Below are 15,820 nucleotides of genomic sequence, written 5' to 3'. Positions count from 1 at the left end.
GCACATCCCACATAACAACATTCGATATGAAAAGGACCAGACAATCCTGCGCCAACCCAAACATGACCTTTATCCTCCGTTTTAGAGCCAACAGAATACTGCAACACAGAACAAAAAAAAATCTTGCGCACCGCTCCCGCCATGCAGATCCACGAGCAATCACATTCCACACAAATCACGTCATCAGACCAATCGGCAGCCAAATCTACAGACCGGGCGCATAAATACCGCCAATTTATTGCCGACCTCACCTAAACACTGCGAAACAGCCAGCTATCGACGATATATGACCTCCAGTCCACTCCTAGCCAGCAAAACAGCTGCGTGAGCGCATAATCAGCGACCAAAAGCAAACAGCTCTTTGGCAGCAAAGCAGTGGTGACGGCGACTAAAATTAGCCGGCCTTTGGCACCGGGGCCCTGCGGTCGCGGCCGCCCTCCCTACCGGACCGATCTGTGGGCATTTTTACACAACAGGGGCCGATAGTGGCCACTGATGTCAGTGTGTGGCGACGATAGGAAGCCCGAAACACCGAGTGGAAACGGAAATCCGTCTGATCCGCGACGGCATGTGTCAAGGGTTTAGTGTTGCTAGATAGGACTGAATAATGGATAGTCCAGCAAAGAGGGCTGGCCACTAACGAGCAGATACCGATTGCTTGATGCAAAGTATGCTAAGAATAATATCCGCACCGTATTGTATTTAGTGAAATGATAGATCACTATATACTTAGATATAAGTGCTCTATGGTTGAATAACATCAACTGACAAGTGACAACTAATCACACAGAAGTGCATAATTATAATCAATTACTTCAATCTTGAGTATGAGTTTACTCCGATCCAGTTACAACCACATTCGGAGTCAGATACAGAACTGGAGACCCAAACCAATGGATTCCGCCCGTCATCTCGGCATTACGGCCAGTCAGAAGTCTGGCTCGCGGGTCCGACCTGACATAGGGGCCGGTACCATAGTGACTCACCCGTTCAGAACACCGAGACGATACAGCGGGCATGGAGCGGGCTTTGTGAGAGGAGAGACGGGGTGACAGAAGGGCTCTCAGCTATCAGCATAGGTCAGAGATCTATCAGAGATCAGAGAATAGAAACAGAGGAAGCGGCCATAAATTGGGCTGCTGTAAGCTCCATGACGGCAAGCAGTCACGGAGATTATAAGAATTGACCTCTGGTTGATAGAGCGAACTCCCGGGCTCTTATAGCGGGCTCAGAGACCATCGAGAGGACTAAGCCATTAAGCAGAGACGATGGAGCAGACTAAGCTCGTGAGCGTGCCCCGAGCAGGCCGCCCCCAATGCAACACTGCGGGCTCATGGACGGGCCCAGAGACGCGTCCGCTGGCACCACTCCAGTGACAGGCCACAGCGCTGAAACCGCTTAGGTATGAAGCGCTTGTGTAGCTGGCGACTCTCTGATACGAATATCGTGGAAATCTGCATAGTGGTAAGTCGTCTGGCACAGTAACTCGGTCACTTGGTCAGCAATAGCATGGAGCGTCGCAGTCGCTACTCATGGACCATGATGTGCAATCTATTCCATCACCTTACAAGTAAATACGCAAACATGCACGCCATTAGATCAATCCTGGCCAAAGCGTCCCTCGCGAACCTTACCACACCTCGCGCGGCGGCTGTCAGCGCACCCCCGCGCGGCTACAATACCGAACCGTCAAACACCAAATGCCATTACGGCACCACCATAACAGTGACAGCGATGGAGGGAGGGGAGGGGGTAGCCATGTTACACGGCCGCGGCCATTGGCGTGTTGAGCAGCGCGACTGCCGTCCCCTGGGGCTGACAATGGGGGCGGTCGAACCATTCACCGGACACCAGTCGCCCAGCGAGCGGCGCTAGGTCTGTGCGTGAGCCTTGGCAGTTGGTTCACACAATGTAAGCAGGATGTATGAAGGGGAATCAATGGATGGGACAGTCCAGCAGGCATACACGCATTTGACAGGAATAGAATGTAGGTGATAGTCACGAACAAAATGAAGGAGCCGAATTACGACAATTTAAGGCAATGAAGGGGATTCCTAAAATGTTTTATTTTTGTGTGAGCTGAAATCGGTGCTCTCGAAAGAAAATTAACAAGGGGTCAATATCGGATGTAATGAACTTATGAGCATCAAGTAATGCCCTCCCGAACGATGCCATCCTTCTCCAGACAATATCATGCTTCCTGCCTATTCTAACAACGAAACGCAAACGTGGAAGCTGCGATTTAGTGAGCGAAGAGGAAATTTCCACCCCTTTCGTTCCATGTCTGAATCGAACTGCATATCCAGCACGGAAGCAGTCAAAGATGAATGTCAGCTTCACTGGACGTAAACGATCATTAAATTACCGTACGTGGCAATTAACGTCCCATACAGCACCATATTTACAGAACGACCGAATATTAAACCGAAGAGGGATGGGTGCATAGAACACGCAACGGTATGTCATGTTCATCAAATGGCCGCAGTGCAAGGAATGACGCCACGTTTTGTCGTGGCGTGAGTACATTTCGCTATGGAAAACGGTTGTCATTCACGTCTGGACGCCTGCACCTGTGGCATTTACTGGAGCCACACTGATCATGGAGCATACGGTCTCCCACAATGCCGAAAAGGAACACACACTGCTGTTACTTCCAATCCACCGCAAACGACCATTGACAAGACGAGCACAACGGCTCACAACCCTGCTGAAACTTTTGTCGCCTGAGATTAGAAGCGATACGGTTTGTGCACAGTCTGATCAAGCTGTCAATGGGTTACAGGATCCAGTCAAAATTCACTTTCACCAGTACAGTCCCTGATTCGGACTGTACTGGGTCCTTAGGCACTCCCTGCTTCTTACTATTTCCCTCCTCCCCTCCTTCCCCTCCAGCACTCACCCTTGCTGCTTTTCTGGCGCGCAGTTTGTTGGACGAGTCGTCCTCTGCGCTGGGGTCCACGTAGTCGTCGTCGTCACTGGTCAGACCGAGCTCGGAACCGTACAACTCGTGGACCATCTGCCACAGCTGTGACGCAGACAACACCTGGCCATGGTGACACAACACGTCACGGGGAGCGTCACGGAGTCACGGGAGCGGCACAAAATGACGGGATGGGACAAGGGAGGGTTGACAGTTCAGGGGAAGCGTATGGATATCACGTAAGCGGCAGGAGCGGTACGAGACTTCCGGCTTCCAAGGACGGAAGAGCTCGGTCTGTGGTAGACTCGGCGCCTTTATCGAAGAAGAGCTCGGTGCCGCTAACGACACGGTTGCTAGGAGACGTCGAATACACAATGAGCTTGTCAGCAGTACGTTACCGGGGCAACGTGACTTGGCGGTGGAAACATACAACCCACACCCGCAATTTGTCACTAATGGAAATTGTTCCGGCTCATGTCTGAGACGGCGAAAGATGTCGAGAAATATCGGCATTCCAATTATGTAAATAACGTAGAGCATGATAACGGTTACAACGATTGTGAGCGGGGAGAAAAGTAATCCAAATATGCGAGATGAGACGAACGACTTTAAGTTAAATTCAAAGTGGAATAAGAGATACATTTTATTGCAGAAGCCCGGGTCAGAAGCGAAGCTAATGCTTTCGTTTCAGACTCTTGGCACTACATTGTTAGAATAGGTTTGAGTAGGATAAGACACATCGTTTGCTGCACAGTGCATACTGCAGCGGTATACCGATTGGCGCGCCACCTACATGTCTCACAGTCGGTGCACCTTCATCCACCGAGAGCCACTAGCAGCACCTATAAAATCGCCATAGTAACTGCCACCTTCCCTTGCGCAATGTCAATCCAATCCCCAACAACACATCGCCAATACACCCTCCCCTCCCTCACCAACCTACCATCCCATCCTCCCCCACCACGCACCTGCTTGTCGATACAGTTTCGCCAGATGTTCTCAATGTTTACAAAGGCGCGGTCCCGGGAGGCGAAGGAACTGAGTACGTATTTCTCGGAGGCCGTTTCTATGTTGATTCCCGATGGGAAGACGAGCACGTTCATCTTGGTGATGGCCCGCACCTCCCGCAGAGCCACGCAGAAAGACTGACGGCAGGGGAATGTGACAGTGAGAGGGTCGTGTTCATCTCGTGGAGACGTGACAAGGGGAAGAAGAGTCGCAGGGCGGAGAAAACACAGGAAAACGACCGCTAATACTCTCATGATACTTAGTACGCACCGAGATAGGCAGATAAGAGACAATGACTTTTGGTGAATTACAATAAAAGTGTTTTACGGCTACGGTAAAGAATCTTACAAGTTGCATGTCAACGGTGACAGTGTTGATTTGATTCATCCATGAAATTCAGACATCCAGTTCTGTGTCACTCCCACCCATTGATAAACACAATGCACACACGACGGAAACCATAAAAGCATATGCAACACCGGATGGCCACCCACAACCGCCTGATAACAGCCCCGGGTGGTTACGCCATACCCACTGAGCTATCTCTTTCCTTCCGGGAAGTCAGGCACGCCCAAACCTACTTCCACGCCCCCCCCCCCGACACCCCACCCACATCCCCCGGCAGTCGGCAACCATGTCAAACACTGTACCACGTCCCCGACACCCACGTCAGACACCGTACCACGTTCCACTTGAAGATGTTGGAAGTGAAGCAGATGTAGTTCTGGGAGATGTACAGCCGGCCGTGGTAGATCATTTTACCGACGTCTACCTGGGCGCACGAGTAGTCTGCCGGGGGAAGGGGGGCGAGAGAGTCAGGAGACGGGCGCATTCGCGCAGGCCACGAGGCCGCCTCTCGAAAGCATTGACATCAGAGGCGCAAAAGACGAAAGAAAGAAAGAAAAACGAATAGGCCAAACGTACCTCGATAACGGTCAACGGACAACAAGTAAGCTAGTCAAGACCCACTATCCTGCACACCGTGTCCCACCTCCGATGGTTCCTGTTCACCCTCCCCGCCCTCTCAGTTCCCCACCCGCAGCTCCAGTCCCCCCCCCGCCCGCCCTTCCCCCACTGACCGACAATGAGCCGCTCGTCGGACGGTATCTCGAAGGTGCGTCGGAACTCGTCGCAGCGCTGTTTGTACGTGTTCCGCAGCAGGCTGTACCAGGGCGTGCGGCGCGCCCGCTTACTCTCCTTCCTGCCCGAGTCGGAGGAGCGCGTGGAGTCGGGCCGAGTCACCGAGAGACTCGCCTCGCTGCCCGCCTCCTGACGGTCGAAAGGTCAGGTCAGGTCACACAGAGGGGTGGAGGGGAGGGGGACAGAGTCTCGATCGACAGTCTGAGAGGACAGGTAAGGGGATAGGGGTATGACCATTGGCCAAGCTCGATGAAAGAGAAAAGCAGGAACACGCCTGGGCTCACGGAATGCATAGTTGATATGATAGACACTGAGAAAACGAGAAGAGGAAGGAAGTATGCATGTTCAATGTTCATAAGTTCACACAAGACATCCTAAAAAATATTCGGCACTAAACAACAGAATCATTCACTTGTACCGTTTACATCAGAATACAAGACTAGCATGGTTCAACTGTCACACCAAAGCGTAAAGCGACACATTCCTGAAACTACGAGACTTGATAAAGTCTTGATTCGGGAAGGAAGCCTGTAAGGAAAATTTCATAAACTCAAGGCATAGTACCAAAGGAAGTTGGCCTATGTAACATGCTGCCTACATAGCGCTATCTGACCCAAAGCTGTCGGGTTAGTTGCCATATCAAACAAACCAATACGCGACGATTTGAAGTGCTGAAGCGTCAATGTTTCGGAAGAAAACGCTTTATACATTTGCGCTAAGCCAAATGAATCTCCGATCTTATAAAAAAGAGACTGAGCCAATTAGGGAAAACCGTCTGGCTAAAAAGCAGGATGATAACAGGACATGAAACCGAACTGATAACGAAACCGAACTGATAACGCCTGTTCGGCAGGCGGAACGGCTGAGGCCACCAATATCTGACTCTGATGGTGGCAAAAAAAAAACTTATAATTCAAAGACTTTGGATCTGTTTGACGCTAACACTCGTATTGCATTCGGGTCGAGCATTTGCGCCATTCGGGCATATCATTTGTCACTCACTTAATTGATGGTAAAAATTAAAGTGCATATGTGAGGCAACATATGACGTTATCCACTTCGGGACATAGGAAGATAATAAAAGAAGTTCACTTAACAACATGCATAAGAAAGCGCACTTTCTTCCTATTTTGTTGAGATAATATTCAAGGTCGTTAATAAGACAAACACTGCATGTTCATACTTATTGCCTAGCATTAAAAATTAATCATAACGTAAATAATTAATCGAAAATTAGCTTGTCCCGCAGAATACCAATGTAAGTGTAGCTAACTGCACACCACTCCAGGCACTCAACTCCACATCACTCGGAGGAGGAAGTCCCCATCCGGCCTCCAAACCACTGCAGACTCCACTCACAGAGACCAATATCCACAAAAGGACTCTCAGTTCCAGCTGGGCGTAACAATATTAGCGGCTAAAGGCACCACTAGCCCCGCAAGTTGTCATGGTAACCGGGACAGACGCAATGCAGCGAAACATCCAAATGTTATTTGATGGTGATGAACCCAATTGAACCTTGCTATTTGTGGTTACCAGAAATATGCGATCACATAGGAAGCACCCAGTGAATGTTATGTTTATATGCGACATCATTCGTGTTAGCGTCTTGGGCCGCCAGCAGCCGCTAATATTGACACCGAACGGGGACAAAGTTCACTCAGACAAACACGCCGGGCGGCGGGGCGGCAATGGCAGTTCACGGCGCGAGCCTAGGAGCGACTGAAGCCACACAAACACACACAAAGCCGTGAAGTGGGCCGGTGACCAGGACCTCGGGGGTCGCTCAGCGCCTGCTGGACATCAGGTCACGTCAGGTCAGGTCAGTAAAAGTTATCCGCCTCAGACAATGAATAGTTGATGATGGTGGCATCGACCCCCTCCTCCCCTACAAGGGCTGATGATTTTCCGCTTCTGTAAAATAGCTTACAAACATCGGAATCAGTACCGTGTTACCGAAAGGCGAACAAGCTGCCATTAATAAACAACAGGAACCGCACAAATTTGGTACCAAAAGGATGCTCCAGATAACAGTACACACCAAAAGATCGTATGTCGTGCCCACTAACAGCTGCCTACAGTGACAGCACCTACTACGAACTAATCCAGGGGAGCAATCGGGCTCAGGAAGACAATGCATTATCAAAGTCCAACTTGATCAAGGCACTCCGCGCAGATAGCCTCGTCAATTCAGCAGAGCGTCTTCCCATTGAGCCGACCTGGATTCTACCCGAGAACACTGATGAATAATTTAGAGATATAAAAGTTTGTTTGACGTCTGACGGTTCTGTAGACGCCCGAGTCATTTCGGGATTGCAGGCAAAATCAAAACGCCATCTTTGATTAATCGTACTTAAAACTTTGGCCACTGGACGACTCACTAGTTATTCATCGACCGAGACGGCGAGACACAAGTTCCACCACAAAATTATTTGCTTCCTTCCTTTTTCGTGACTACCCTCCTGTTTATCCTCGCCTCTCTCCCTCTCCAAGTCTCACCTGTCGACTGAAGTCGCCCAGTCCGTCTCGGGCGGTCTCCGAAGCGGCCCGACTCTGTTCCTGCAGTCCCGGGCCGGCGGTGGACGGGGACGGGGGACCTGCCGGAGCCATCGCCGCGCCGCTGTTGGAGCGTCTGTGACCGGACCCTCCGCCCCCTCCACCGCCGCCGGGAAGGGGCGTGCTGTGACTGCTGGCAGACCGGTGCAGCGTTGGGCCCGTAGATGACCTGGTGGGGGTGGGTAAAATGAGAGTTACACGGTGGTTGGAGAGAGATGCGCCCATTGAGAGAGGAATGACAGGGAATGACAGGCTATGCCTGCAGATATGCCCTACACCTGCGGCGCACCGCACACAATACATATAAACCCGACACAAACACGCAAAACTAGAGGCGAGATTAACGAACGGCACACCACAGCATGACACCGGGACGGGTAATACGATACACGCACGGTATCGCAAATAGTGCGAATCACGATACAGGCACCATGATGGGCGACGATACCGGATATACCAGCAGTGGATGGTGACTGGGCATGTCATGAAACCAGGCGATAAAACCGAGTTTAACAGACACACATGCGGAAACTCACGACACATTGCACCTTGGTAACAGTCCTACAGCTAGTTTCCTGAGTCTTCGAGACCCATAAACGAGATAGCATGTTGAAACGTACTGTCGAGCACTGCAGGACGGCCGCGGCGAATAAATGTGCAACACACCTCATTTACCTCTAAGGAGCTACTCGGGACAGATGACAGAGAAGACGTCAGCTGACACTACCAAAACTCAACCCACACCACACGGCAGCGACCACACGGACGGACTCGGCCGGAACTCACCGGCCAGTGCGACCTCACACCTCGGCCGGTATACAGCACAGCCGTGCAGTCACACGCCGGCCAGTGTGACGTCACATCTCGGCCGGTATACAGTACAGACGTGCCTCCGCACATGGCCGAGCAGACAGTGACCGGTGGACAGCTGAGTGTATGACGTCAAACAGATACACAGAGCAAATACCAGACGTGGGGGACGGTCAGGAATGAGAATAGCAATAACGGACAAACATTACCACTGAGACACATACACATTTATGAAACATACAACACAGTCCACAGGCCCCAAGACGCACACACTTCATGGAACAAGCTCGATACAGGCGGTAAAGCGGTGGAATTTCCATCTCGTGTCGGTATCTTGAAGGGACAGGGTCGGCAACTCTGCCCGGGCGATCGCCAAAAGTGGTGCGCCGTATTCCTTCGGGACTCCATCGGTAAGCAGCACTACGACCGGCGCCCAATTTACACACACGAACCTGTGGCGGCCGCCGTTGTGGTGTCTGTGTTTTCGCCTGCACACGCGAGGGGTTGCCATGGCGCCAGCGTAGGGGACGGGGCCCGACCGGTCGGGGTCCTGGACTCACCCATTGCTCTCCTGCACGGGCAGACTTTGAGAGGAGACCGTCTGGTGGAGATTCTCGAACGAGCGTGCCGACGTCAGTTTGCGGCTGAAACGAGGGTAGGCGGGGGTTATAAGGGGCTGACGGTGAGGTGTTATACCAGGGACGTGACGAGTTTGTAAGAGAGGACGGACACTCGGCTAAAACATCACCGGCTTGGTGACTAGGGACTAGACTAAAAATCATCAAGCAAGAAATCTGATCATTTTGAACTCGATATTTAAAATAGCATGACGCTCAATTTATTATGCAAATGATACCGATAAACTAAGCATACCGTGAACACCAAAATGATAAATAATTACCCACATAATTATACAGCACATGCATAACTCCTGTCATGAACTGCAATGGCATTAAAAATACGGCGGTCCAGAACACGTCGCACATTTACCGACACATTTACGAGCGTCGCTTCTATCACAAATTCAGCATGACTACCAACAACGGCCATAGATACCAGACATTTGCGACAGTCACGCCGTCAGAGCGTACCACATGCCACCACTCGCGGTCCGGGGGGAAGGGTATGCATGCAGCGGCTCGCGGCGGTGGTGCCAGTCCGTTTTACTATCGATTCGTGCATTGATTATGGGCCGGTCGGTAAAAATCGCGACACTCAACAAAGCCGAATAGTGCTGGCGTTGTGGTTTGGATATGACCAGCGAGTCAGTGAATCGACGGAAGGCACTAGCTGTGTGTCGACTTCAGGGTTAGGCTTAATGATATTTGGTGTAGCTTAGTCACAATCAGATTGACATACACAGCTCACGTTATAAACTTCCTGCCGCGTTACAAAGAGCCATGTCATTAGGAATTAGGGCGACCATGGACGTAACGCTAACCTGGGACTGTCTGGCTCGCACGGGGGCTCCACAGCCGCCTCGCTAATGGCAACGCCCATTCTGCTCCCGGTGACCTCGGCCGCTCACTCTGCCACTCCTCCCTCTTTCCTGGACCGCTCGCCGCCCTTTCCTCGGCCACTATCTCCACACTTCCTCTCACTGCCGCTGCGCTCTCGTTCACCACAGACTCTCTCGACAGCAGGTGAGACCGATCGTCAGGATCCCGCGACGGTCGCCACAGGACTGACCGGCCGCCCGTCCCGCCGTCCACCGGGCGCCGCGGGGTGCCGCTGTACCGGCGCGGACGGATGGACCGCCGCTGCTAATCGCTCGCGGGCGATACGCTATCGGCCGTCACACGTAAGGGGAGCCGTGACTATGGGAAATGGCGGCACCGAATGGCGAGCGAAAAAGATTAGCGGTGGTGAGCGAACACCATAAAAAGCTGTCTGACTAATTGACCTTGATACTGTGTCAACTGAAAGATTCAGCCGATGGGTTACGGCGAAATATCACGCGACACTTATTTCACGTGTTTCGTAGCAATGTCGAACAATCCCGACGCTCTTATAAATTTAATCTTGCACACTTGACGATAGACGACGTAGCATGCCACGAGCATTTAATGGGATCGGCACTTAATGATTCATCCGAAGACATGTCCGTTTAAAACACCATCTCATTGTTACAAGTCCATATAAAATTCACATACCAAAAACAAAACCGTCGCCAATCATATCAACGAGCTGTATACTGCCTTTTGGATGGCAACCCTACCAGTTTGGACCCGCTATGCATTAGTGGGGCATTCCGACGCCCGCAAAACTCACCTTGACAGGGAGTCCGCCTAGCAACGGGCGAGCGCCGGGTACCAGACCACCGCAATAGCTCGCGGCAATGCTGATTTTATTCGGCACGGTCCCGGCTGGCAGGTATCATCTGGCCTCACAACGCTCTACAGTGATCGTCGGCGAGCGCTGCATCAAACGGTATCATGCTGGTCGTTGGCGTACTTGACAGGGCCCTTTGAAGAGCAAACTTTACCGAACCATTTAGTGCGACGTTGTTCTCTCAACCATTCAATATCCTTTGCTGTGTAAATCGTCCCATTCGGAACTCCACCAACTAGTTGTGCAATGTGCATACATCCTGCGCTTATAACCGCTCAATGCGTCGGTTCACCCGCATGGCCGGCGGCGGCGCGGTGTCACGGAGACCCGCAGCTCCAGCGGGGCCAGATGGCGGCCGCGGACCGGCCGCCATCGATCTACGGACCGCCGCCGGCCGTATGCAACGCTGATCTGCCGCATTGACCCGGGCCTGTGCCGCGGCGGCTCGAGCCGTCTGCGGCGACCAATCCACAGAAGCGAATTACCGCGGCGGTCCGGCCTTGTCGCGGAGCTAATTGGCACCTGTCGTAGGATTACGGGGCGATCTCAGATCTACGGAGTACTACGTTACGAGGATCACATTGTACACAAAGCAGCCGGCTGCGGCGTGCCTCACGAATGGAGTGTGTTAAAAGGATTACACCGGGCTTACCGGAGTGGCCAGATACCTACCGAGGATGTCCCGAGACGGAAAGCCGGTACGTGGCCCCGCATAGGGTCACAGAATCCGCCGTGTTGTGTTTCGATACGTTCAATTCAGCTATCTTCGTCCAAAGGTCTACGTTGATGATTTTCATTGATATTTACCAAAAGTCATTATGCTAAATCACAAATAGCATCTATGAGCCTCAAACTCGTAAATTTACTATCTCAGTTCAAGTCAGCTGCTCGGAAGGTAAGCCCGGCTAGATGTGTCGTAGTGCGGCATTGCATAGCCAAGGCAGTATAATGCTAGGATCCATCTCCCAGAGACTACCTGCTCCTGCCTTCACTGAGGAAGCGGACTGGACCTCACCCGACAATGGTCAGTGGTGAGCGGTGCCAGACTAACCTGCCGGTGGAGGAGCGGGATGACTGTCTGCGCAGACGATCATCGTGTGTGTCGAAGAAGCGATCAGCCTCTGGGCTCTGGTCGGGGCTGCTGGGCGGCTGGCAGCTGAGTGCAGGCACCTCAGCCACGTCTGGCAGGCTAAAGTCGGGCTCCTCCGACTGCCGCTGCTGCCGCCGCACCACCGACATCCTCCCTCAGCCTGCCAGTGAAACAGGGTCAGGCAGGTTACTCATAGGCTACAGGGTCACTCAGGTCACTCCTGGATAAGGTCAATTAGGCCACTGGTGGCAGGATCAGCACAGCTAAGTTATGCTTATCAAGTGGTGCTAGATCACTGCAGTAGCAAAAGTGACTGCAAACAAGTCAATTAATGGCAAAACTCTGTAGAATCAATGCATAGTTTTACAGAAATGCTGTCCCTTTTCACCTTGTCCCTGCTTGTGCTAGAGCTTTGCTCTTGACTGTGATGTTCCCTACACCTAGGTACCGAGCCCACACTGCAAGGTAAGACAAGAGATAGAGTTTACATGTATCACCAATAATCGTAAAATAATGGTAAAAATTGATCCACACTAGCAATGAGACTTGTGTGGACACACCAGCCTCGGAATGATTTAAACTGAGCTTAGATATTGATATTTACCATCCAATATTAACTCAAACTGTGCTTTGATCAGATGAACTAAAAGAAAACAACATCAGTGCCTAACTGATAAGCAGAAACACAAAAATAATGCAAATTGATCATACTTACTGGCTAACTTCAAGCTTCCGTAGGTAGGTATATTTTTCAACTTTATTTATCTATGGTAAACTTTTCGTCTGCTACATTTTCCCCTTCAGCCTGCTGATTGGCGCAGATAAGACGTTCAGTATTTTGTGAACGCACTGAACGTGAGCGTGAGCAGCTGCATCAAGTCGATGCTATCATACCTTAAAATGACGTCATGAATGCAAAGTCTTCGTTCTACTTGGTTTTACATGAATAGCATGTATAACATCACAGTTAATTATTTTAAAAAAATGAAGGGATCTTCAAAATCTGTGAACTTATTCATTTTTTCAAAAGCAAAAACGAGAAATAACGTGTCAAAAAAATGCAACTTCATGATCCAATGCAATATGCATTGACCTAAAAAAGTCAATGATCCAATGCAAATTTAATGGACTCTGTCTCTTTCAAGAGAATACTTCCATGATGATTGCACTTGCATATTTCCTCACCATAAAACATTTAAAATACCTACAAGAATATTGGCATTGATTAGCACTAAAAACTCCATAGGAAGTATCATGATGTAATTTGTTAGCATCAAATTCTTTTAAGTAATGCAAGGTATTTATTTCTAAAACCTTGATCTACGGTTTTATCGTGAACGTAAATTGTTTACGAAAGTGGCGTGGGGTGTAGTCCTATGTTTGGGGATATTTCACGAATTTTATTGCATCAAGTGGGTGTGAATGATATGCCTAATAGTATGTGTTAGCTGCTGAATTTTTGTTGGCTCCAGCTTTATTGTGGCTATACATCCAAGACTGGGGAGACGATATTTATTTTTCCATTTGGCTGCGCCACAATAGCCTACTGCAATGGCATCTGGGACAGCATTGCAAAAGGCCATAGACTTGGTCACCAAAGCCACTGAGGCTGATCGCGAGAAAAACTTCTCAGAAGCTTGTAGACTGTATGAACATGGAGTGGAACATTTCCTTCACTCTTTGAAATATGAGGCTCAGTCAGAAAAGGGGAAAGAAAGTATCCGTGCTAAGTGCATTCAGTATCTCGAAAGGGCGGAAAAGCTGAAGGAGTACTTGAAGAAGCAAGAGGGTAAAGCGGACAAGAAGCCTGTTAAAGATGGAGGAAGTGGGAAAAAGGAAGACTCTGATTCTGACTCTGATTCAGACCCTGACAAGAAAAAGATGTTGTCCAAACTGGAGGGGGCTATTGTCATGGAGAAAAACCTGAATGTGAAATGGTCAGATGTTGCAGGCCTGGATGCTGCAAAGGAGTCACTGAAGGAAGCTGTCATCCTACCCATCAAGTTTCCTCATCTTTTCACTGGCAAGAGAAAGCCATGGAAAGGAATTCTCCTGTTTGGCCCCCCAGGAACAGGTAAATCCTACCTTGCCAAAGCTGTGGCAACAGAGGCCTCAAACTCGACTTTCTTTTCAGTCTCATCTGCTGACCTTGTCTCAAAGTGGCTGGGAGAGTCAGAGAAGCTGGTGCGAAACCTGTTTGAACTAGCAAGGGAGCACAAGCCGTCCATCATCTTCATTGATGAAATTGATTCACTGTGCTCTTCAAGATCAGACAATGAATCTGAATCAGCCAGGCGCATCAAGACTGAGTTCCTGGTCCAGATGCAAGGTGTTGGCAATGACTCAGATGGCATCCTTGTGCTGGGAGCCACCAACATCCCGTGGGTGCTGGACGCCGCCATCCGCAGACGTTTTGAGAAGAGGATCTACATTCCCCTCCCGGAGTCGCACGCCAGGGCAGCCATGTTCAAAATCCACCTGGGCAACACTCCGCACATGCTGACAGAGCAGGACTTCAGGACCCTGGGAGACAAGTCTGAGGGCTTCTCCGGCGCTGACATCAGCATCGTGGTGCGGGATGCCCTCATGCAGCCCGTCAGGAAGGTGCAGACCGCCACCCACTTCAAGCGAGTGAGGGGTCCGTCCCGGTCGGACCCCAACGCCACGGTGGACGACCTGCTCACCCCCTGCTCCCCCGGGGACCCGGGAGCCATCGAGATGTCCTGGATGGACGTCGACGGCGACAAGCTGCTGGAGCCAGTCGTCAACATGAGCGACATGCTGAAGTCCATGGCCAGCTCCAAGCCGACCGTGAACGACGAAGATCTTAAGAAGGTGGAGAAGTTCTGCGAGGACTTTGGAATGGAGGGGTGAGTGGGGCAGTCTGGAAGGGGATCGTGGGATTTTGAAAGTCCTTGCTGTTTAGACACGACCAAAGCACTCTTCAGTGGTCCTGTCAGCTTTGGTTAGCCACCTAGCTCTGATGTTGCTGCAGGGATGCTCATGTTCAGTGCATCAGTTGAATCTGTCATTCTGCTTCAATCAGCACTTGTTGGAAAATGGCCCGTCTGCTATGAACGACTGGACGTGACAGACTGAGTGATATTTGGTTTGGTTTTTAGATGTCCAGTCTGGTGATGTGATATGATAGCACATGTAGAACCAGTTTGTCACTTTCCTCTGCCGACCCAACTGTAATTATCTATGCTTTGAGGCTATTTGAAAGTCTGTTTAAGGGGGAGGAAAGGCATAAACTCTGCTATCATTTAACATGTGTACCTGTGGGTCGATAACTGGGCCGACATAGTGAGTGCATGTGGATGGGCCGTCCGACTGCCTTGCACGTGATGTGGTTGTGCGTATGCTGCAGGCTGCTGGGCTGTATTATAATGAGCATAGAACTGTGTGCTATATTCGAATTCTTATGGTGCTGCGTTGGAATCACTGAGAGATAAATGCTTGCGGCCGTCATTTCTTCTTTGCATCTGACATTATGCGGAATGGAGACGGCATCTGCAAAATGACGGCTCTCAATAAATTTATGATGTAGTATGAGTGGCATTTTTGGCGAAACGAGGTTGTGGTACTTGTGATGGTGAATGGACGGTTGTCGCTTGTGACGTGCAGCCTGCTTTTATACACATGCGATTTATCCCCTACCTACCAAGGCGGTTAAAATACCGTGTTTACATTTGTTTTACGTTCTTTGGTCAGTGACGACATCCGTCGTTAAGCTGATATATCATGCGTGCGCATATTTCCTGGTGCCTCACATTTGCGATACGAACATATGCGATAAGAGCTTCCGTACGTAACCGTGCTATGACTGATCCTGTGCGTCTCACCGTTGCCCGCTGTAGGCACTAGATGGCAGGACGTGGTCCGAAGGCTAGCGGAACAGATGGCAGCACTGTCAGGCCCCGTCTGGCGGTGGACGGGGATCGTTTGCTGGGTTTGCTGCATCA

The 15,820-nt window shown here is 50.6% G+C and overlaps 2 protein-coding genes across 4 annotated transcripts in view; one reads left to right on the top strand and one right to left on the bottom strand.

Annotated features, from left to right (window-relative positions):
• Positions 1-12,677, bottom strand: part of LOC122374685 (protein Aster-B-like) — a 52,639-nt gene extending 39,962 nt beyond the window's left edge. Inside the window, exons 1-8 of one of the 3 annotated variants that reach the window (XM_043353579.1) lie at positions 12,571-12,677; positions 11,817-12,015; positions 8,995-9,078; positions 7,568-7,793; positions 5,008-5,197; positions 4,611-4,717; positions 3,889-4,065; positions 2,900-3,043 (exon numbers count right to left, since the gene is read on the bottom strand). In XM_043353579.1, coding sequence (XP_043209514.1) covers positions 2,900-3,043; positions 3,889-4,065; positions 4,611-4,717; positions 5,008-5,197; positions 7,568-7,793; positions 8,995-9,078; positions 11,817-12,004 — 1,116 coding nt within the window. In that variant the 5' untranslated portion in view covers positions 12,005-12,015; positions 12,571-12,677. Of the gene's footprint in view, positions 1-2,899; positions 3,044-3,888; positions 4,066-4,610; positions 4,718-5,007; positions 5,198-7,567; positions 7,794-8,994; positions 9,079-9,875; positions 10,119-11,816; positions 12,016-12,570 lie in introns of those variants that run through there. The other 2 variants (XM_043353580.1, XM_043353581.1) reach the window with 2 other exon arrangements.
• A 493-nt stretch (positions 12,678-13,170) lies between these two features.
• LOC122374686 (vacuolar protein sorting-associated protein 4-like) lies at positions 13,171-15,407 on the top strand. The gene has a single exon (XM_043353582.1). The coding sequence runs from the start codon at positions 13,407-13,409 to the stop codon at positions 14,727-14,729; it is 1,323 nt and encodes a 440-aa protein (XP_043209517.1). The 5' UTR covers positions 13,171-13,406; the 3' UTR covers positions 14,730-15,407.
• Positions 15,408-15,820: the final 413 nt, after the last annotated feature.

The sequence above is a fragment of the Amphibalanus amphitrite genome, unplaced genomic scaffold (assembly GCF_019059575.1).
Source record: "Amphibalanus amphitrite isolate SeventyFive unplaced genomic scaffold, NRLGWU_Aamphi_draft 001695F_arrow, whole genome shotgun sequence".
NCBI classification, from domain to species: Eukaryota; Metazoa; Arthropoda; class Thecostraca; order Balanomorpha; family Balanidae; genus Amphibalanus; species Amphibalanus amphitrite.
This window is presented reverse-complemented; position numbering and strand designations above follow the sequence as displayed.